We start from the raw sequence: 23140 nt of genomic DNA on the forward strand, positions 1-23140 counted from the left end.
TTGGTCTCACCGATATAGATCTGCTGACAGCTAGAGCAGCGGACGCAATAGATGAGGTTGGAAGAGATGCAGGTAAACCTCTGTCGCACCTGGAACGATTGCTTGGGTCCTTGAACGGAGTCGAGGAGGGAGGTAAAGGGACAAGTGTTGCATCTCTTGCGGTTGCAAGGGAAAGTGCCCGGGGAGGGGGTGGACCGAGAGGGAAGGGAAGAATTGACAAGGGAGTTATGGAGGGAGCGGTCTTTGCGGAAGGCAGATATGGGGGGAGATAGGAAGATGTGGCGAGTAGTGGGGTCACGTTGGAGGTGGCGAAACTGACGGAGGATTACTTTTTGTATGTGACGGCTGGTGGGGTGAAAGGTGAGGACTAGGGGGACTCGGCCCTTGTTGCGAGTGCGGGGATGGGGAGAGAGAGCAGTGTTGCGGGGTATGGAAGAGACCCTGGTGCGAGCCTCATTTATGGTGGAGGAGGGGAACCCCCGTTTCCTGAATAGTGAGGACATTTCAGATGTCCTGGTGTGGAACGCCTCATCCGTGGAGCAGATGCGGCGTAGACGGAGGAATTGGGAGTAGGGGATGGAGTCCTTACAGGAAGCAGGGTGGGAAGAAGTGTAGTCCAGATAGCCATGGGAGTCAGTGGGTTTATAGTGTATGTCGGTTAGAAGTCTATCACCTGCAATGGAGATAGTGAGGTCAAGGAATGGTAGGGAAGTGTCGGAAATGGTCCAGGTGTATTTGAGTGCCGGATGGAAGTTAGTGGTGAAGTGGATGAAGTCAGTCAGTTGTGTGCGGGTGCAGGAGGTGGCACCAAAGCAGTCGTCGATGTAGCGGAGGTAGAGGTCGGGGATGGGGCCCTGGTATGTATTGAACAAGGATTGCTCGACGTAACCTACAAATAGGCAGGCATAGCTGGGGCCCATGCGTGTGCCCATAGCTACGCCTTGTAGATTGCTCGACGTAACCTACAAATAGGCAGGCATAGCTGGGGCCCATGCGTGTGCCCATAGCTACGCCTTGTATGCAGAAGCTGTACTTCCTTGGGAAGCTGCCTCTGTCTCTCACACAAATGTTCAAGTCTCAAACTTATTGGTTGGTTTCCTACTTTGTTCTGGCATTGGACTGCATAGAGTCCATTGGTGATGGACTTCTGATGCTGTAGAATCTGCTATTTGAATCTGCCAGCTGCACAAACAGCAGGCCTGATCATTTAAATAATTAATAATAGAACAAAGGAGAGATACAGGTAAATAATATGCTTTTGAAAATTATAAACATTAAAATGAACACAATTAATTTAATTTAAATTTTTGAGATACTGGGAAAGAAAGAAGGCCGCTACTCTTCACGTTGCATTTATCAATGATTTGGACGAGGGGATTGAAGGCTTTGTGGCAAAGTTTGCGGATGATACGAAAATAGGTGGAGGGGCAGATAGTGTAGAGAACGGAGGGACACTACAGAAGGACTTGGACAGGTTGGGAGAGTGGGCAGAGAAGAGCAGATGGAATATAGTGTAGCAATGTGTGGAGTCATGCATTTTGGGAGTAGGAATAAAGGCGTAACCTACTAAATGGGGTGAGAATCCAGAAATCGGAGGTGCAAAGGAACTTAGAAGCGTAGAAAATAGGTGCAGGAGTAGGCCATTCGGCCCTTCTAGCCTGCACCTCTATTCAATATGATCATGGCTGATCATCCAACTCAATATCCTGTACCTGCCTTCTCTCCATACCTCCTGATCCCTTTAGCCACAAGGTCCACATCTAACTCCCTCTTAAATATAGCCAATGAACTGGCCTCAACTACCTTCTGTGGCAGAGAGTTCCAGAGATTCACCACTCTCTGTGTGAAAAATGTTTTTTCATCTCGGTCCTAAAGGATTTCCCCTTTATCCTTAAACTGTGACCCCTTGGGATGTCTTGGGAGTTAATCTGCAAGTCGAATCGGTAGTAAAGAAAGCAAACTCAATGCTAGCATTTATTTCAAGAGGACTTGTATACAAAAACAGGGATATAATGTTAAGGCTCTAAAAGTCACTGGTAAGGCTGCATTTGGAATATTGTGAACAATTTTGGGCATCATATCTGAGGAAGGATGTGCTGGCTCTGGAGAGGGTCCAGAGGAGGTTTACTACAATGATCCCAGGAATTAGGAGGTTAACCTATGATGAGCATTTGTCAGCACCGAACCTGTACTCGCTAGAGTTTAGAAGAATGAGAGGGCACCTTGTTGAAACATGCAGAATAGTGAAAGACTTGGATAGAGTGGATGTGGAGAGGATGTTTCCATTAGTGGGAGAGTCCAGGACTAGAGGTCATAGCCTCAGAATTAAAGGACGTTCTTTTAGGAAGGAGATGAGGAGAAATTTATTTACTCAGAGGGTGGTGAATCTGTGGAATTCTTTGTCACAGAAGGCTGTGGAGGCTGTTGGTGGATATTTTTAAGGCAGAGATAGATAGATTCTTGATTAGTACGGGTGTCAGAGGTTATGGGAAGAAGGCAGGAGAATGGGGTTAGGAGGGAGTGATAGATCAGCCATGATTAAATGGCGGCATAGACTTGATGGGCCAAATGGCCTAATTCTACTATTCCTTAGACCTTATGAAGGGAAGTTCTGACATAGTATGCTTTTGTTCAGGATTTCTCCACTGAAAATATTTTTTTCTATCTTTTCCATTAAATTCCTTAGTCATTTGAAACACTATTAAATCAGAACTCATATTTCTCAATTTAAGAGAATACAGCTGATATCACTGAAACTGGAGTAACACAGCTTGACAGGCAACAACTCTGGAGAGACGGAATGGGTGACGTTTCGGGTCGAGACCCTTCTTCAGACTGAATAGAGAATCCCGCTGAGTTACTCCAGCTTTTTGTGTCTATCTTCGGTTTAAACCAGCATCTGCAGTTCCTTTCTGCACATATACTGTAATTTAACACCAATGGCCGGATCTAATTTTAATCATACTACTCTGCAGCCCCTCCAAGCCAGTTGTAACTTGCTGAGGTTTGCTGGCCAAACCTGAATGGTATTTTAAACAGGGATCATCTGATTCTCCATCTCTGCAAGTATTGCTTTTAATACTCAAAGGTTCTACTAGGAAGAGAACATACACAAATACTTCTCACTATTTTGTTCCGAATATCAGTTTGATCAAGTGAATCTTTTAATTTAAATTTTATAAAAGTTTGATCATTCATAAAGCATAACAGAAAATCCTGTGGAGCGATGCTGGTGGTTTGTTGTCATTGACCTACTTGCCCGTGTAAATCCCGGTGAAAGAGACAGCATAAGGTTAAGTCAGGAATATTTATTGGGTCACAGTACTGGAAGACCAATTTGGCTTCCTGATTTTAATTGCAAGGAGCCAGATTAGGGAAGTAATTTCACATCAATCGACACAGAAGCCCCATTCTACTTGATGCATGTGATAATGACCGTTACTACTGAGGAAAATGTGTCAGGCTTACCATAGGATAATGCCATTCCCAACAGCAGCAAAAAGTTCAGTGTCACTGTTGGCATCCATAGGAATGAGTTGTTGACAATCTGGATCCTTTTCCAAAGCCTTATTGATCCAATTAACGAAAGCAAATCGTTCTTCCTCTGCAAGTAATAAAATATGACTTGATTGACTTATTGCGAGCCAACAGAAGGCAGAGACCTGACCCACCTATATACTCAACATTTCTGCAGAAATATCACAATCCACTCCCCTCCATATACATTACATATAGTACAATACAGTAATCATAATTTCAAATAACAACCTGGAAAATACAATTTTAAATACTTTACAGAATCGATTCTTGCTTAAACAATAATTATAGGAACAAAAGAAATATCAATCAGTGGCAATGTATTTATGGTCAGTGTCCTTCACTCTGCAGACAATGAGCTCTAACTGGAAAGCACAGTTCTCCTTTTTATAGTCTGAGGAATAGCTGGCGAAAATCTTTCACCCATAGGGTGTGGGATGTTGGTCACTGCAATCATCATTCCAGGAGAGTTTTTTTTTTAAACACCTCCTTCACTGTCATCTGTTCTCAAGAATTTGTTAATTCTAGCCAGCAAGTCCCATTTGCCGACTTTGTTGTGAATTTAATGTGGTAACTGAATTTGGGGAAACTACAGAAGATGTTTATAATACAACTGCCCAAACTGAAAATCCTTTTCAAGGGAGCATGCGACTACTGGAGTCACAGTATCATATGACACGGAAACAGACCCTTTGCCACAACTCATCCATGCCAATCAACGTGTTCCATCTATGCTAGTCCCATTTGCCAGCATTTGGCCCATCTTTTCTATCATGTACCTGTTCAAATGTATTTTAAATGTTGGCATTGTACCTGCCTCAACTACTTCTCTGGCAGCTTGTTCCATATTCCCCTTAGGTACCGATTAAATCTTTTCTCTCTCCCTTTAAACCTATGCCTGATTCTTAATCTCCTACCCTTGGAAAAAGACTGTGCATTTTACCCTATTAGTTCCTCATGATTTTATACACCTCTATAATATTACCCCTCAGCCTCCTGCGCTGTGAGGAATAATGTCCTAGCCTGCCCAACATGTTCCCATAGCTCAGCCCTCAAGTCCAGGCAATATCCTCATAAATCTTCTCTGCGCTCTTTCCAGCTTAATGACATCTTTCCTCCAGCAGGGTGACCAAAATTGAACACAATATTTGAAGTGCGACTTCGCTAGCATCTTGTTCAACTGTAACATAATGTCCCAACTTCTATATTCAATTTCCTGACTGATGGTCAACGTGTCAAAAGCCTTCTTTACAACCCTAACTTCCTGCAATGCCACTTTCAGGGAACGCGTACTCCTGTATCCCTCCGTCCCACAACAACCCCCAGGGCCCTACTGTTCACTGTGAATGATCTGCCCTGGTTTGACTTCCCAAAATGCAACATCTCACATTATCTGATTGATCTCCATTTGCCATTCCTCAGCCCACATGACCAGCTGTTCAACATCCCTCTGTAATTCTTGATAACAATCTTCACATGTCTACAATACCACCTATTTGAGTGTCACCTACAAACTACAGTTGCGCCATAGAAAGCACAGTCGGGTTATATCACAACTTGGTTTGGGAACAGAGCGCAGGACTGCAAGAAATTGCAGAGCGTTGTGGATGTAGTCCAGTCCATCACACAAGCCAGACATCCCACCATTGACTCCATCTACATGTCACGCTGCCTCTGAGAATCAACCAATATAATCAATGACATCCCACCCCAGTCATACCTACTTCTCCCCGCTCCCAATCAGGCAGAAGATACAGAATCTTGAAAGTGTACATCACCAGCCTCGGGAGCAACTTCTTTCCCTGTATCAGGCTTCTGTATGGTGCCTCTATAAGCTAGGGTACTGTCCGATTCACCTCTACCCCATTGTGGACATTAAACTTTGTCTATGGACCTGGTGCGTTACAATGCTGAGAACTACTGTATACATTCTGCGATCTTTGCTTTATCTATTGTACTCGAGGATGACTCAATTGTATTTGTATATAATATCTGATCTGATTGGATAGCATGCAAAATAAAGCTTTTGACAGTACCTCGACACAAGTTACAATAATAAACCTAAACCTGCTAATCATGTCTTGTACATTCTCATCTAAATTGTCCATATAGATGACGAACAACAAAGGGTGCAGCACCAATTTCTGAGGCACACCACTAGTCACAGTCCTCCAGTCTGAAAAACAATCTTGCAACACCATCCTCTGCTTTTTACTATGAAGCAAATTCTGTATCTCGTTCGCTCGCTAGCTCTTCCTGGATCCCATGCAATCTAACCTTCCAGAACCTCTTACCATGCGGAACATTAAAAAAATCCCTTGATTAAGTCCATATAGTATAGACTGTGTCTACGGCCCTGCCCCTATCAACCCATCTTTGTCTCGTTGCATCTTTATATCCTTTTGTTCCTTTCTTTCTCATGCACATATCTAGTCTCCCTTTAAAGGGAAAATCAAAAGCATCAAATCAGCACTTGGGCACCAATGTAGAATCAGGTATAATTCGAATCACACAAAGTGAACAAGTCACCCTCTAGTACCTGAATATGAGTGCTGAGTTCCTTCACTGGACTTTTCAGTTCCGTGAACTGCACAGATTCCCTCCTTCTTGAAGATTTGCTTTCGGAATGTTTTGGCAACTTCATCGCTCTTCAAACCAGAGAAAAGCTGTGAAAATGCAAGACATCTTTCAATGGGGGAAACTAAAAACCATGAACATCCAGAGATTTGGGAAACAAGGTTTACAAAGTTCAATAAGACAGGAATGCGTGGCAAACCTATGTATGTATATACCTGTCTGAGAACCTGGTCTGATAAGGTGCTGCTGTGGGTAGCCTCGTGTTTATGTTTTATCCTAAAGAGGGACAGTTGTCAAGTAACCACTAAAAGAGTACACAATGTAACTAAGAGAGGGACTAATTTACCACAATTGCAGGTTAGGATAATGCATTAAACAATCTTTGCATTTCTGCTTTGCCTTAGAGGTACTGTTTAAGTTTAGGAGCAAAAGTAATTGAGCAGCTAGCTCCCACGCTTAGGATTGTGGTAATGACCAGTTAAGTTAATTGTAGAGTAACATTGATAAGGGCTTTTTATAACTCCATTGCACTTTTTGTAACCAATGCTATGGAATCCTTTTGTTCACACCATTGAGCAGACTGAGCTTCAGTTTGACATCACATCCAGCAGCGCCCTGACAGTATGACACATTGCAATATTCAACAGAAGTGTCAGCCAAGATATGTACTCAAGTCTGTGCAATGGAACTCAAACCCACACGCTTCTGACTCAGAAGTAAATATGCTCTCAATGAGCATGACTCTCACCTTAATAACCAAACCACAGTGAGTGTTGGAAATGTGAAATAAAAGGGCGTTCAGCTTACAATGTTAATTCAGTCTTTCCTTCCACAGATGCTGCCTAATTTGCTGTGTTTCCAATTTGTTCTGGTTTTTAAACATTAATGGGCAATGCAGGAAGAGCAATACAAATCATAGTCACCTGGAATAGATGGACTACACCCCAAGGTTCTGAAAGTTGGTAGAAGTAGCAGTAGAGATTGTGAAAACATTAGGAGAGATCTTTCAAGAATTGTTCCAGAGGACTGGAAAATTGCAAATATAACTCCACTGTTTAAGAAGGGAGCGAGGCAAAATAAATTACACGCTGGTCAGCCTGACTTTAGCGGTTGGTAAGAGTCCATTATTAAGGATGAGGATTCAGGGTACTTGAAAGCATATGATACAATAGGCTGATGTCAGTATGGTTTTGTTGAGGGGAGACCTTACCTGACCAATCTGTTGGGATTCTTTGAATGAGTACAAGCAGGATTGACAAAGGCGAGTCAGCAAATATTGTTTACATAGATTATCAGGTCTTTGATAAAATGCTGCACATGAGGCAAGAATAGGAGTCTGAGGTATTAGAGGCAAGGAACTAGCATGGAGAGAAGATTGGCTGACTGGCAGAAGGCAAGAAGTAGGATTAAAATGGGCCTTTTCTGGTTGGCTGCTGGTGACTAGTGGTGTTCTGCAGGGGTTGTTGTTGGGTCCACATTTTTTATATGTTAATGATCTGGATAATGGAATTGAAGGCTTTGTGGCAATGTTTGTGGCTGATACAAAGATAGATGGAGCGGAAGGTAGTGTTGAGGAAGCTGGGGGGTCTACAAAAGGACTTGCATTGGTTATGAGAGTGGAAAGAGATGGCAAATGGAATACAATGTAGCAAAGTGCACAGTCATGAACTTTGGTAAAAGGAATAAAGATGTTGACCATTTGCTAAATGGGGAGAGGAGTCAGAAATAAGAGGTGCAAAGGGACTTGGGAGTGCTGGTGCAGGATTCCCAAAAGGTTAATTTGCAGGTTAATTCAGTAGTAAGGAAGGTAAATGCAATGTAAGCATTCATTTCGAGAGGACTGGAATATAAAAGCAAGGGTGTATTGCTGAGACCTTATAAGGCAATGGCCAGGCCACATTTTCAAATATTGTGAGCAGTTTTGGGCCCTACATCTGGAAAAGGACGTGCTGGGGAGTCCAGAGGAGCACGAGAATGATCCCAGGGATGTTTGAGTTAACATATCAGGAGTGTTTGATGGCTCTGGGTCTTTACTCACTGGAGTTTAGAAGGATAAAGGAAGATCTCATTGAAACCGACCAAATAATGAAAGGCCTAGATAGAGTGGATGTGGAGAGGATGTTTCCAGTAGTGGGAGAGTCTTGGACCAGAGGGCACAGCCTCAGGCTAAAGGGCATACCTTTAGAAAGGAGATGAGGAGGAATTTATTTAGCGAAAGGGTTGTGAATCTGTGGAATTTATTGCTTTGACGGCTGTGCAGACCAAGCAACTGGGTATTTTTAAAAGGAAGATTGATAAGTTCTTGATCAGTAAGGACGTCAAAGGTTAGGGGAAGAAGGTAGGAAAACGGGGTTGAGAAGGAAAAATAGCTCAGCAATGATCAGGCTTGATGGACCAAATGGCCTAATTATGCTCCTATGTCTTTTGATTTCGTGATCTACGCTTAGCACAATTACATGCTGCTTTTCGTCCATGTCAGGGGCAGTTCTTCCATTATAAATCCTGGGTTAATTCTGCTCTCCATCACAGTTTTCCACAAAGCTTACATTTCTCAAGTCTTTCTGACAGATCTCTTGCCCATTCTGCAGATTGGACTCCACACTGGCTTCAACATTGCTCTGTACAGTTCTGGCTCAGAATTCAAAATCTCTAAAGGAATTCTCATTTGCTCCATGTTTCAAACTGGCCATATGTTCACTCAAATCCTTGTCACCATCAACCTCAGCCATCAAAGATCCTTACTTGTAATACACCCTTTAAACACTCCTAATAATACCTGGCCACCATTTATGGTGCAATGTTTTGCAAAAGCAATGGGAACAATAATAAATTCATCCAAATACAAGTTGTGACCAAACCTTGATTACTTTTTGAATGTCTGTGTTTATCAGGGTGGGGGAAATGTTCCTTATAAAAGCTGTAAACTCTTCGGGATATCTGGTTCCAGACATCCAAGGTGAATTCCACAAAGACTAGATACTAGATTGCCTATCAAGCACTTGGGAACAGCAAGGTCATGTCCTCTGGAGTTACACAATACTAATGGCAAAGATTGTACTCAGAAATATGCTTATGTTGTTCCTGGACTGTCTTTAATTCACATCTCTGAATCTTTCAAAACAAAAATTGTGCTGATGAATTGCACCATATGTTGGCCACACAGTTGCCATATCAGCGCATTTAATAACATCTGCTATTAAGTACACTTGCCACTGCACATTTATTTTTTTGTGTGGCAAATTGCTGAGCGTAAATTATGTTAATGTTGTGGAACACCCCAGGAACCTAATGACCAAGCAAGGAATTAAAAAATGGAACTACGAGAAAGCCTTGGGGGGTGAGGGCTACACTTATTGGAAGATAGAATATGAAAGCATGAATGAGAATTTCAAAATCAGATTTTCAAAATCTGATTTTCAAATTGTTAAATTGTCAAATTGTTTCAAATTTGATAATTTGAATGTTTTAGGTTCAAAGTTCATTTCAATATTTTAGGGTATTATTTACCACCACTATATAGTTTTGAAGAGATATATTCTGAGCTCAGACCATTTACACGGAGGTAAAATCTACACTAAGAGGGTTGGGTGAGCGGGCGCATGTGTGGGTCAACGGATATATCTCCTCTTTTTCCTTCTTTCTTTTCTTTTTCTCTTTCTTCTCTTTCCTTTCTTTTTAATTTAATGTTCTGTTTGAAAAATGTTAAAATTAAAGCTGTGCCAAAGCTGTAAAATTGTCACAGTTTTTGTACAAATGCTTCCAATAAAATATATATTAAAAAAAAATTATGTATGTGCCTAAAATCAAATATATATCCTGCCTTTTGATTCAGGTTATAGGGAATCTGCCTGATAGACAAGGAAAATCCTCATAATCCTGGTTAATCCATTAATCCAGCTATATATATTTTTTAAACTGATCAGTTGCTATCTTAACTTTTACAGGACTTTGTTATTCCCAATTAGCTGATACATGCAGTGGGTAAACCTAAAGTACTTCAGTGAAAGGGTTGCCCATCTTTTTTTGATGTTCTTACGGCGCTGATGGGATTAAACAGTAATAAATTTGCGCTCTCAACAAAACAAACCCAAAGGACCTACATCAAGAAAGTCTTCAAAACTAATTTTGTCTTTCTGATTTCCAGATTCTGCAAACTTTTCTTTTATTTCACGGATTTTGAAGCCTGGTAAAGGTAGGTTAGCTTCTTTAAAAAGATTTTGGAGTTCACTGCCATCAATGTACCCAGACTGGTCAATATCTGAAATAGAAAATGAGGTAGAATTAAAGCCTTTAAAATCATAATATCGTAATGAATTAATCAATTTGAATGAATGTATGACCAGCTTTGAGGATATGGACGACACAGTACTGTTCATGGACACATGTGGTTCTGCTTGTGGAAATTTCTGTGCAAACAGATAACTATTTTTGCTCATTTTGTTTTGCATGAATATCTTTTTTTTGCAGTCTTCTTTTTACTGTCGTGTGTAATTTTATGTATATTTCATGTTTTTGTGTTTGAGTTTGTGTGATGCTACTGCAAGCAAGTTTTTCATTGTACCTGCACCTCACCGTACTTGTACATATGAAATAAACTTGTACTTGTGAAATAGACTAGCTGCTGCTTGCCAACCCTGACATCCTGCTTCTGGGGTTCCACTTCTTTCAAGAAAAAATGTGATACAGTGGAGTTCCCACAAAAAAAAAACTGGCAGCAGGAAGAGAATACAAACACCACAGATATTAACACAATGTCAGAGCTTAGTGTGTCTATTACAAGGAATAAAACAATACCAGGAACAAATTCTGGTCTCTTTATACTGATTTCTACCTGGAGCTTGGTACTTTGTTACTCAGCCACTTAAACCAACAACATTGTGTAGAAATTATGAAATTTGAAGTATTTGTCCATAAACAATCATGATGGTGGTCTCAAACTGTGAGTGGATAACTTGAACTGATGCATAATAAGCAATTTGTCCATGCTTGAAAATAACCTTTTAAGATGGAGAAACAAGGAACTGCAAATGCTGATTTACAAAAGCCACAAAGTGCTGAAGTAACTCAGCAGGTCAGGCAGCGTCTATGGAATACATGGGTAGGTGACACTTCAGGTTGGGACCCTTCTTCAGACTGGAGGGGGGGGGGGGGGGGAGAAAAAGCTGGAGGAGAGGCACAAAGCCTCGCAAGTGACTGCTAGATATAGAAGATTTTTCTTTGAAAGACATATATATTTGGACAAAGGTCAGATGAAATGACAAAAATTATGAGATAAGGATAGAAGTGTAAATTGTGAAACCAGAGGAAGGAATATAGATGGAAAGGGAAGAGGAAATGGGTGCAGGCGCATCCAGGTGGGGCACAGGAAAGGATGGAAGGGAATGGAGTAAGGAGGGATTAAGCCGTATACCCTTTAAGCTCGTGAATGGTATTTGTTCAAATGTGGCTGTTTCCTCCACAGTGAACCTGGAGTGGCTGGACCTTAAATGAGCTGAAGATACTTTTGAAAGGTCAGAGATGGGTGATTGTGTCTTTAAATAGGCACTGGTCTTACTTTTATTAATTGCAGCCAGGCACTTTTAATTATCCTTCATGCTTTAATGTTGCTAGAATTATGTAGCTCAGTTACCCACCAATTTTTGAAAATGCGTCTTTAAGTTCTTCCAGTTCGTCAGTGGAGATCTGTCGTGTTACTGCCATTGTCGTTTAATATCTCTGATCACTGTGAGCTGTACGTGTAACCTGAAACCAAATTCATAATATTTGGTTTATTTTCTGCATATTACAAGTCAAGATGAGTAATTTCTCTCAAAATCTTTGTATCTACCCAAGAAAGAAAATTATTTTTTATTTAATAAAAACAAATGATGGAAATGCTTGACCGGTTGAAACAGCATCTGTAAAGAAAGAAAACAGTTAACCATTTATTGCATTGGTTTATTATCAGCTGCTCTGACTTTAATTCTTGAATCATAATCTTACAATTCTGTCTTGCTGTCCGATGATTTGAATTCTGTAAACAAAACTTGCTGCAACAAGAGAAATCTAACCTGGAAATAGGTTTGTGAATAGGTGGTGAATCTGAGGAATTCTTTGTCACAGAAGTCAGAGATAGATTCCAGATTAGTACGTGTGTCAGAGGTTATGGGGAGAAGGCAAAACGGGGCTAGGAGGGAGAGATAGATCAGCCATTATTGAATGGCGGAGCAGACTTGATGGGTCGAATGGCCTGTCTCACGAGTATGCGACTCCATGCGGCAAGGGCCGGTCCCACCAGCATGCGGCAAGTGCGACCTAACATGGTTGCTTGAGCCGTACGGCCTCGCGGGGCCGGTCACACATCGATCGCCGGAGCCGTATGGAGTTGTGCGGAGCTGGTCCCGACATCGCGCGGGGCTCCGAAAAACTGACCGTGTTTAAAAATCCCGTGCGGCAATGGCCTGCCGGTCCGCAGCCGCCTCGACGCCGTACGCACCGCCTCGATGGGCATACGCAGCCGCCTTGACGCCGTGTCACTCACTCGACCTCCATATGCCTCCCGCTTCTGGTTTGGTCGCGCTTGCCGCATGCAGGCGCATGCTGGTGGGTCCGACCCTTTTGCTGAGTCAAAATTGTATACAGCTTTGTGTAAGAACCTCCAGTCATCTTGAGCCAATGCAGTCCAATACAAGTTCATCACAATCTTTTAGTGTAATCCTGACCTTGCTGCTAGAGCTCATTGACCAAGAATAAAGTAAGAGAATACATTGCAGTAAAATCATTACTTTATTTCTGAGGAATTTCATGAATGATCCTTGAAATACGACCAATAATAGTGGGAAGGGAAAAAACAGATTGAAGGTTTCAGCAGCACCATTTATGAATCCACATTTAAACCCCTTTTTCACGGGGCGACTTGACGCAAGAGTTAACCATAGTTGAACATCGTGGGAACCTCTTGCGATAACCGTACGGCATTCGTGGACCACCGTGGCGCTAACGGCAGGTACTCGTGTAACTTGGTGACTCGGGAGAAAATTCAAACAAGCTTGAATTTCTCCAAGAGTGACTTGTACACTTGTGGTTGAACATTGCAACATTATATGCACGTAGTGGCCAGTGCGATATCCGTACTGACTCTTGCGTGTACCGTGGGAACTCCTGCGAACGGTGAACCCGGAAGCTGGACAGAGGGGACAGGAGGTGAGTAAAAATTGTCTTCTGTGGGATTGAATTTAAAAAACAAAGATTTGCATCCGCATATGGACATCGACTTATTCATGAGAAAATAACTATAATCTTTAAAAGGGACTTTACTGAAAGGTCCCGCATTTTTACGGTCCGTGAGAAATTTTTCACATGTACTTCTTTGAGAGATACAGCTCGGAGTCCTCGCCGACCAGCGATCGATGCCTTTCCGAAGCATGGTCCAGAACGCTACCAATCAATGTTCGCCAGAGACCCGTGTAAAGGAGTGAACTGCACATGCTGGTTTAAAACGAAGACAGACACAAAAAGCTGGAGTAACTCAGCGAGTCAAGCAACATCTCTGGAGAAAAATAGGTGGTGTTTCGGGACGAGACACATCTTCAGACTCAATTCCGATTAGGATGTCTGAAGAAGGGTTCCGATTCGAATTGCCACCTATTCTTTTTCTCCAGAGAAGCTGCCTGACCCACTGACTTACTCCAGCTTTTTATGCTTTTCTTCCCATATCTGACTTACCTGCTGAGTTACACCAACATTTTGTGCCCTTTTGTGCGTATTAACCAGCATCTGCAGTTCCTTTAGACATTACCTAACTTCAGATTTTAGAGATATAGCGCGGAAACAGGCCCTTCGGCCCACCGAGTCCGCGCCGACCACATATTCTTATACACTCCAGGGACAATTTTACAATGTTACCGAAGCCGATTAACTTACAAACCTGTAATCTCTGGAGTGTGAGAGGAAACCGGTGCACCCATGGTCAGGATCGAACCCCGGTCTCTGGGGCTGTGAGGCAGCAACTCTACCACTGTGCAGCATGTAGTCAGATTTAATAAATTGCTAATAGAGTCAATTATTAGTCAATTAATAACAGAATCAAATATTGTTGGTGACATTTCACCTACGAATATCAGACTATTTTCGCAGAGGTAAGGGCCAATTAGGCATAGCAAAAGGTATGAACACTTTTAAACATTTTTTTCCGACTATTTTGTCAAATGCAAATACAGAGAGAATGATCAAAGTGCTCACATGGCTCACTCTGTTAGAAGCGTTCCGAGTTTAAATGTTCCGTGTATTCCTTCTTAAAGTATAAATTTTTGTGTGGCCAGGGGTGCGATTGAGAACAGCTGGGAAAGGGCGGAGGTGGCATCATGAATAACAGCGTTTCCCTGGCCATATTATGGCCCATTCCCCAACCGTAACATTAATCAAGCTCTGTCTAACTCCGCCTTCACACCATCCCCCTGTGACATGGGTTAGTCATCGCTGGGCGGGCTGTGGGCCGAATGGCCTGCCAACGGGAGTCAGAGACTTGACACTGAGATCCATTGTGCAGGAAGGAACTGCGGATGCTGGTTTTACGGAAGATAGACACAAACGTCACCTGTTCATTTTCTCCAGAGATGTTGCCTGACCCATTGAGTTACTCCAACATTTTGTGTCTGTGTTCACTATGAACATTGAATTATTTAATTTTAGGTAACTTACGCTCTCTCTCTCTCTCCCCCCCCCCCCACCCCCTCCCCCCTCCCCCCCCCCCCCCCTCCCCATGCAGTAAATGTCGGTTAACCAGTCCATGGTTTGCAACGCTGGTTCCCTCTTGGGATCACACTATCCCTAGCCAACAATTGGCCTATCAGGGAACCAAATATAGACATAAAGTGCTGGAGTGGCTCAGTGGGTCAGGCAGCATCTCTGGAGGAAAGGGTTAGGCGACATTTCGGGTTGGGACCCCTCTTCAAAATACCCTGCTGAGGTAATCTGTTATTGACCCTGATTTGTCCCGGTCTTTTCTTGCTTCCAGTTCCCCCCTACAATCATCCCGAAGAAGGGTCTCGACCAAAAATGGAATATATTCCTTTTCTCCAGAGATGCTGCTTGGCTCGCTGAGTTACTCCAGCATTTTGTGTCTAACTTGCTGATTCAGACAGTTTTTGATTTACTCTGAAACACACGTTGGAAATTTAAACTTGGGCGCAACTAACATCATGGGAACTCTTTAACTCAGCGGGCAATTAATTGTTGCTCCCTTCAGTTTCCCAGGGGGTCGGGACGGGACTGGAGTTGGGAGGGAAAGGTGGGGGAGTCGAGGGAGAGGAGGGGGAGACCGATGGGGGTGTCTTCATTTATTGGCGGCGGGTGTCTGTCACTGAAACAGGCAGGTGAGATTTCACATCCACCTTGTGTGTGCCTCTCTCTCTCTCCCTCCCTCCCTCTCACACAGGCTGAGAGGCTCTGCCTCTGTGAGTGTACGTCTCTTTCTCCCCCTCTCCCACATACACAGTAAAACTCTGCTTTGTGTGTGTATATACCAATTCAACCAAGGGTGGATATTTATAGTGTGTGAAAAAAAAAGTGACATAATTTGTGCCACGTGATGATTTAATTACACTTGACAGTTTACAATATCATTCAAGATTTAACGGGAAAGCTCGGGAGACGGACAAGTCACTCGCACAAATAACAGAAATGCCGAGTACCGTGGGAACTCTTTGTCTGCCCCCCCGTTATATCGTGTGATATCGTGCTAGACCACGACCACTTCACTCTGGCTACATCTTGTGTCAAGTCGCCCCGTGAAAAAGGCCCATTAGTGAACTCCGGTGCCATTGAAACTGCATATCTTAAATCACAATACTGGAAAGTTACAATCCTCAGTGAAATGTTATCCTATTTTCAAATGCTAATTTTGACATTTAGTGGATGAGGAAAAGTGTGCAACATTTTTCCATTATGGGGAACAGCATCACCAATCACAAAATACTCAGAGGCATTACTTCCAAACTGCAGGATCGTTCCGAGCTATGATTGGAAACAAGTTCTTTGTAGAGACATAAATACATCTTGTCCTATTGGTTACATGGACACATTCAGATTCAGTGAAGATAGAAGCAAAATGTGCTCCATTACAAAGGCAGAGGTACATAACATAACACTGTTTCTATCTTATGCTCTACAATAAGAATCTCCACAGGCTACTTTAAAGTGTTTATGGCTTTTTACACTTTCTTATAGGACTCCTGATGCATGTTTAAAATTGAGGTTCTACAGAAATATTGAGGCTAATAATTGAAATATATGTTCAGGACCCACTGCAGCTTGTGGAAAAGGTTTTGTCTTTGGAAGCAAAGCCAAAGTCAATTCACTTTCAAAATTATTTTCAGATGGTTCACTTGTGATATTTTCTGAAATACACTAATCCCAGTGCTTGAATATTTCCAATTTCATGTCATAAAGCACTAATGGCAAAATAATTGCCTCCAGGTAACCAGGAATGCTAACCCGGGTGAAGGTAGGATCACCCAAAGGTAAACGAGCGAATTGTGTTGGAGTGAGAGGAAGTAGATGACTTGCTATACAAGTGTCTTATAAGCAGTATTCACCAAGGAGAAGGACATTGAGGACAGTGGGATCAGTATAGAGAACGCTAATATACGACAATTTTTGATCAAGAAAGAGGTGATGCTGCGACTTTTAAAGAGCATTAACGTGGATAAATCCCAAGAGTCTGATGGGATCTATCCCAGATAATTAAGAGAAGCAAGATAAATTACTGGGATTGGGATGAGGATCTTTGCTTCTTCTCTAGCCACTGGCGAGGTTGCAGATGACTGGAGAATGGCCAATGTTGTTCCTTTGTTGAAGAAAGGAACTAAAGAGAATCCAGGGGACTACAGTCTGGTGAGCCTCCTGTCAGTGGTAGGGAATCTATTAGAGAGACTTCTTCACGATAGGATTTACTCCTATGTGGAAGAGAATGGGTTAATTAGGGATAGCCAGCACAGCTTTGTATGTGGCAGGCAGTGTCTCACTAACTTTTTCAAGTCTTTTGAGGAGGTAATGAAATAAATTGAAGAAGATAGGGTGGTGGAAGTTGTATACATGGATTTTAGTAAGGGTTTTGATAAGGTCTCTCATGGTGGCTGATCCTAAATATTAAAATGTACGGGATGCATATTGACTTGGTTGTATGGGTTCAAACCCGGCCTATACATAGAAGGCAGAGGGTTGTGGTGGAAGGTAGATATTCTGGTTGGAGGTCTGTGACCAGTGGAGTTCCACACAGGGATCTGTGCTGGGACCTCTGCTGTTTGTAATACATATAAATAACCTACATGTAAATGTAATGGGTTGGTGGGCAGTGAGGAATGTAATGGGTTGCAGACAGTGAGGAATGCTGTGAGAAGACGCAGCGGGATATAGAATGGGTGGAGAAATGGCAGAGTTTAACCCAAGGAAGTGTGGGGTGTTGCACTTTTAAGGAGTATACAGTTAATAGCAAGACTCTTAACAGAGTCCCTGGCTATAAAGTTCATAGCATGAAAGCATACAAACCATTGCTTTCAAATCAATTCTAAGTAATTTAACTGAGGTCCCACCTTAAATCAATACATGGAATTTTAAAGATTACTAGACCAAGTGCAGACCCAATGCAAGATTCCACCACTCACCCGTTCCCCCAACGCAAGCCGTTCCCCCAACGCAATATTGCACCACTCACTTACAGCCCCAACTGCGCAGGCACGGCTCATTTCTCCTCATCCCCAGCACTCCCTCCTCCTCTTCACCCTCCCTCTTCAATTCCTAGAGAGGGAGGGGTGGTAGAGAGGGAGGGGTGGTAGAGGTAGAGGGGCTCTAGAAGGAAGGGAGGGGGGTAGAGAGGGAGGGGGCACCTCCCTCCTCCACCCCTCCCCATTTCCCTCCCCCCTCTCTCTCACTCTCCCCTCCCTCTCTTTATCCCTGTCTCAACACCCCCTTTCCCTGTCTCACATCCCCCCCTCTCTCCCTCCTTCCCCCTCTCTCTCCCTCCCACGCAATGAGGCTCCAACTCTGCGCCACAGACACCGCAGCCCCTCCCCCCCCCTCCGGCCTGGAGAAACGGGCACTCCCGCAACACAATATTCCACTACTTACCTGGAGTAGACACCTAGGATCTTTGGTAGACACGAGGCATCGAGGTGATTGTGTGGAGTGCAAATGGAGATCTGAACCCGCCCGGGCCCACTGCGCACGCGCGGAGAGGCAGCGTTATATTACGTTGCTACTGCGTCACCGGCTTCCCCCAACTGCGCAGACGCGGATGGTCGCAATTTTTTCCCCCAAATCTTCCAGCGGACCGGAACCAGAATTTTGGGTAATTTCCATCAAAGTGGAAACGCTGATAGTGCTTTTTTTCAATTTAAAGATTTATATAATCTGAAATATAGGTGGGAATGCGACGGGAAGATATTTATTGCCACGACGGGAAAACTGTGAGGATATGTGAAAATGGAAAGGCTGTGGCCTAGTGTTTGGAAGAAGATAGGAAAAGCAGATTGACACATCGTCGGCACAAACACAAACAATAGGAAGAGTTTTAATATTATAGAGATTGTTTAATGACATTGATTGAGTGGTGAATTCCATTTATTTTATTTTTTACTTGTACGCTTAAGCTAATGGTTCATGCAATGATGTCATGGATGGTTCTGTGGTTTTTGTCATTTCCAAAAAGCAAGCAAATTATATTAAAAGCTCAGCAACAGGAAATGAACAGTGAGCCTGTGTGTAGCAGCGCTTTAAGGAGGAGGGCTGAAGAGATAAGGAAATATTGAGAGGGGATATGAAATCCCAGAACACTTCCAGGGTGGCAGGACGGGGTAGTATAGTGAAGCTGGTAGAGATGCTGCCTCACGGCAGGAGACCCGTGTATGGAGTCAACAACATGGAAGCGTTTGCGTGCAGTTAATGGGAAAGAGAGTGTAGGAAAGGTCATGTTTAAATTAACAGGGCAGGGGAATGGGAACCAGTGCAAGGAGACATAGGGACATAAAAGGAGGACAGAAGCAAAGGTAGAAGGGAGATACGAAAAACAAACCTGAAAGCTTTGTGCCTTAATGCGAGGCGCATTCGTAATAAGGTGGATGAATTGAATGTGCAGTTAGTAGTTAATGAATATGATATAATTGGAATTACAGAGACATGGCTCCAGGATGATCAAGGCTGGAAGCTGAACATGCAGCGGTATTCGATATCAGGAAGGATAAACAGAAAGGAAGAGGACGTGGGGTGGCATTGCTGGTTAAAGAGGAGATTAATGTGATAGCAAGGAGAGACATTAGCTTGGACGCTGTAGAATCAGAATGGGTAGAACTGTGAAATATCCAAGGGCAGAAAACACTTGTTTGAGTTGTATACATACCACCAAGCAGCAGGAGGGAGGTTGGGGATAGCATCAAGCAGGAAATTAGGGATGTGTGTAGCAAAGGTACAGCAGTTATCATGGGCGACTTTAATCTACATATAGATTGGGAGCAGCGATGAGTAGGAGGATTTCCTGGAATGTATACGGGATGGCTTTTTAAACCAATATGTAGAAGAACTGACTAGAGGACAGGCCATCCTAGACTGGGTATTGTGTAATGAGGAAGGATTAGTTAGCGATCTTGCTGTGCAGCCCCCTTGGGCAACAGTGACCATAATATTGTGGAATTCTGCATTAGGATGGAGAGTGACATGGTTAATTCAGAGACTAGGGTCCTGAACTTAAAGAAAAGAGACTTTGAAGGTATGAGATGGGAATTGTCTAAGTAGACTAGCAAATTATACTTAAAGGATTGATGGTGGAGATGCAATGGCAAAGATTTAAAGACCGCATGAATAAACTCTAAAAATTGTTCATCCCAGTCTGGTGAAAAAATAAAACGGAGAAGGCGACTCAACCGTGGCTAATGGGGGAAATCAAGGGTAGTGTTAAATCCAAGGAAAAGCCATATAAATTGGCCAGAAGTAGCAGCAAAAGCACCCGAGGAAGACTGGGAGAAATTTAGAACTCAACAGAGGACAAAGGGGTTAATTAAGAGGGGGAAAAACGAGCATGAAAGAAAGCTTGTGGGGAATATAACTGACTCTAAAAGCTTCTTTAAGCCTCGATGAGTATACGGACACTATATCATCATATGTTTAAGAAGGAACTGCAGATGCTGGAAAATCGAAGGTAGACAAAAGTGCTGGAGAAACTCAGTGGGTGCAGCATCTATGGAGCGAAGGAAATAGGCAACGTTTCGGGCCGAAACCCTTCTTCAGACTCTGTATCATCATATGTCAGCTTTAGTAAGGACAGTTGCATTCCAACTAAGACCCGGACATGGTTCAACAACAACAATCCCTGGTTCACTGCAGAACTCAGACAGCTCCGACGGTCTAAAGAGGAGGCCAACAGGAGCGGGAATATGTAGACCTCTACAGGCAGGCCAAGTACAAGCTGAGAAGAGGAACCAGAGCTGCCAAGGAAAGGTACTCTGAGAAGTTGAGGAGCAAGTTCTCAGCTAGTGACTCTTCTTCATTTTCGAAGGGCTTGCAAGAAATTACCAGCTACAAGAGGAAATCCCCCCGCTCTTTGGACAATCGTCAGCTGACCAATGACCTGAATGAGTTTTACTGCAGGTTTGAAAATCAGAAACGTAACCCTGGTACCCCCTCCCCCCACCACCCCCCCCTCCACAACCAACACAGCCACACCCCAGTCTACAAAGAATGGACCCTGCCCCCTCTCCTTACCATTCACCACTTCACACCTACTTAATGCAAGACCAAAGATCCTATAGCAAGCAAGATAGTGCATTCGACGAAAAAGACGTAGTATGGTCATGGTACACAAAAATGCTGGAGAAACTCAGCGGGTGCAGCAGCAACTATGGAGCGAAGGAAATAGGCGACGTTTCGGGCCGAAACCCTTCTTCAGTATGGTCATGGGTAGGTTCATGGTTAATCTTTGGCCCCATTTCCGTAACCGGCTTCCGTCTCCGCCATCTTTGTCCGCAAAGATACTAATGCGGAGAGGGAAGCCGTTTACGAAACATCCTCGTAAAAATCAAAGATTTTGGTAAAAATGTTCTCCTCATTTTCTCTCTGCCTCTCTGCCCCGTTAAAGAGACTTCACTGACGGGGGGGGGGAAAGAGGGCCGGCATGAGATCCGAAGCTGAGAACAGACGGCCCTTCGGTTTCTTCCCCCATCACGCTCGCTGCCCGGCTCCCAAACTCCGGACCAGTCTGCTCTTTTTGTGGAAAAAAATAAACAACTAATTTTGAAAAGGACAGCGGAGACAGAAGGAGGGAAGTTTGGATTGGAAAGGTCTCCCCTTTTACACTGCCATGTGGGCATAGCCTCTTTGCCCTCAGGGCCCCCTCCACCCTTGCACAGTCCGATCCCAATCCCGGGGCTTTGAATCCAAAACATTAAAAAAGAAAATGAACATAATTATAATTTATTAACATATTAATCATTACCAAAAAGTAACAGAATTATGAATCATGAATCTAACACTATATCACATACACAAACTGTTCCCCCGCAACGCTGATTACACTGCGAGAGGGATATGCAAAGTCAGGGTGGGTTTAGTGAAATGGCCGACGAAAAGGCTGACGTTCCGCTCCATTGCGTACTACACGTTAGCCCATTGGTTTTAGCAGGAGTGCACTATCTTGCTTGCTATAGAATCTTTGGGCAAGGCTCCAGTACGAAAAGACTGGACCATTTCCCACCCCAACCAACACTTCACATCCACTCACAGCCTGACCTCAGTCTGTCTACAAAGACTGGGCCCATCTACACCCACCCCTTCCAATCACCACTTCACACCCAATCACCCACACCCTCTGTGCTGCACAACATCACTTACTCAATATCAACAATAAAAATAGAATAGGTGGTGAGGCTTTTCAGCAGACAAAAAAGCCGGAAATCTCCAGGACCTGACAATGTTTCCCCCTCTACTCTTAAGCTCTGTGCCAAACAGCTGGCACCGGTCTATATAGACATTTGTAACCAGTCCCTGCAAACATGTACTGTCCCTGCCTGCTTTAAAGTCTCCACTATTGTCCCTGTACCCAAAAAGGCAAGGATTACTTGTCTTAATGACTACAGGCCGGTTGCACTGACCTCTATAGTCATGAAGACACTCGAAAGGCTTGTGCTGGCCAAGCTGAAAAATACCACGATCCCCCTGCTGGATCCTATGCAGTTTGCATATCTGTTGCAATAGATCTGTGGATGATGCAGTCAAACTGGGCCTGCACTTCATCTTACAGCACCTAGATTGCCAAGGGACCTATGCAAGGATCCTGTTTGTTGATTTTAGCTTTGCATTCAACACCATTGTGCCAGAGCTACTGCACTCCAAACTTTCCGAGTTGACTGTGCCTGAACCCATCTGTCGGTGGATCATCAGCTTCCTGTCAGACAGGAAGCAGCATGTGAGGCTGGGAAAGGACATCTCGGACACTCAAACGTTCAGCATAGGAGCACTGCAAGGCTGCGTACTCTCTCCTCTCCTCTCCTCTCTCTACACCAACGACTTCACCTCCACAAACACCTCTGTCAAGCTTCTCAAGTTTCCAGACGACACAACCTTGATTGGACAGGATGGGGATGAATCTGCCTACAGACAGGAAGTGGCACAGCTGGTGTCCTGTTGCCAATGCAACAACCTGGAGCTCGATGCTCTTAAGACAGTGGAATTGATTGTAGACTTTAGGAGAGCTCCCCCTCCCCTCTCCCCACTCACCATCAACAACACCACAGTCACATCTGTGGAGTCTTTTAAGTTCCTGTGAACCTTCATCTCCAAGGACCTTAAGTGGGGGGCTACCATCGACTCCACAGTCAAAAAGCACAACAGAGGATGTACTTCCTATGACAGCTGAGGAAGCACAATCTGCCACAGGCAATGATGGTCCAATTCTACACGGCCATCGTAGAGTCTGTTCTCACCTTCTCCATCATGGTCTGGTTTGGCGCAGCCACCAAGCACGACACCTGGAGGCTGCAGCGAATCGTCCGATCAGCAGAGA

At 43.6% G+C, this 23140-nt stretch overlaps 1 protein-coding gene across 5 annotated transcripts in view; it reads right to left on the reverse strand.

The window, feature by feature from the left end:
• Positions 1–23140, reverse strand: part of LOC129702820 (plastin-2-like) — a 69766-nt gene that overhangs the window by 26613 nt on the left and 20013 nt on the right. For all 5 annotated transcript variants that reach the window (XM_055644823.1, XM_055644822.1, XM_055644825.1 and 2 more), the window contains 4 exons: positions 11748–11856; positions 10215–10372; positions 6077–6203; positions 3469–3604 (listed from right to left, as the gene is read on the reverse strand). In XM_055644823.1, coding sequence (XP_055500798.1) covers positions 3469–3604; positions 6077–6203; positions 10215–10372; positions 11748–11814 — 488 coding nt within the window. In that variant the 5' untranslated portion in view covers positions 11815–11856. The remainder of the gene's footprint in view (positions 1–3468; positions 3605–6076; positions 6204–10214; positions 10373–11747; positions 11857–23140) is intronic.

This window comes from Leucoraja erinacea, chromosome 13 (genome assembly GCF_028641065.1).
Source record: "Leucoraja erinacea ecotype New England chromosome 13, Leri_hhj_1, whole genome shotgun sequence".
Lineage (NCBI taxonomy): Eukaryota > Metazoa > Chordata > Chondrichthyes > Rajiformes > Rajidae > Leucoraja > Leucoraja erinaceus.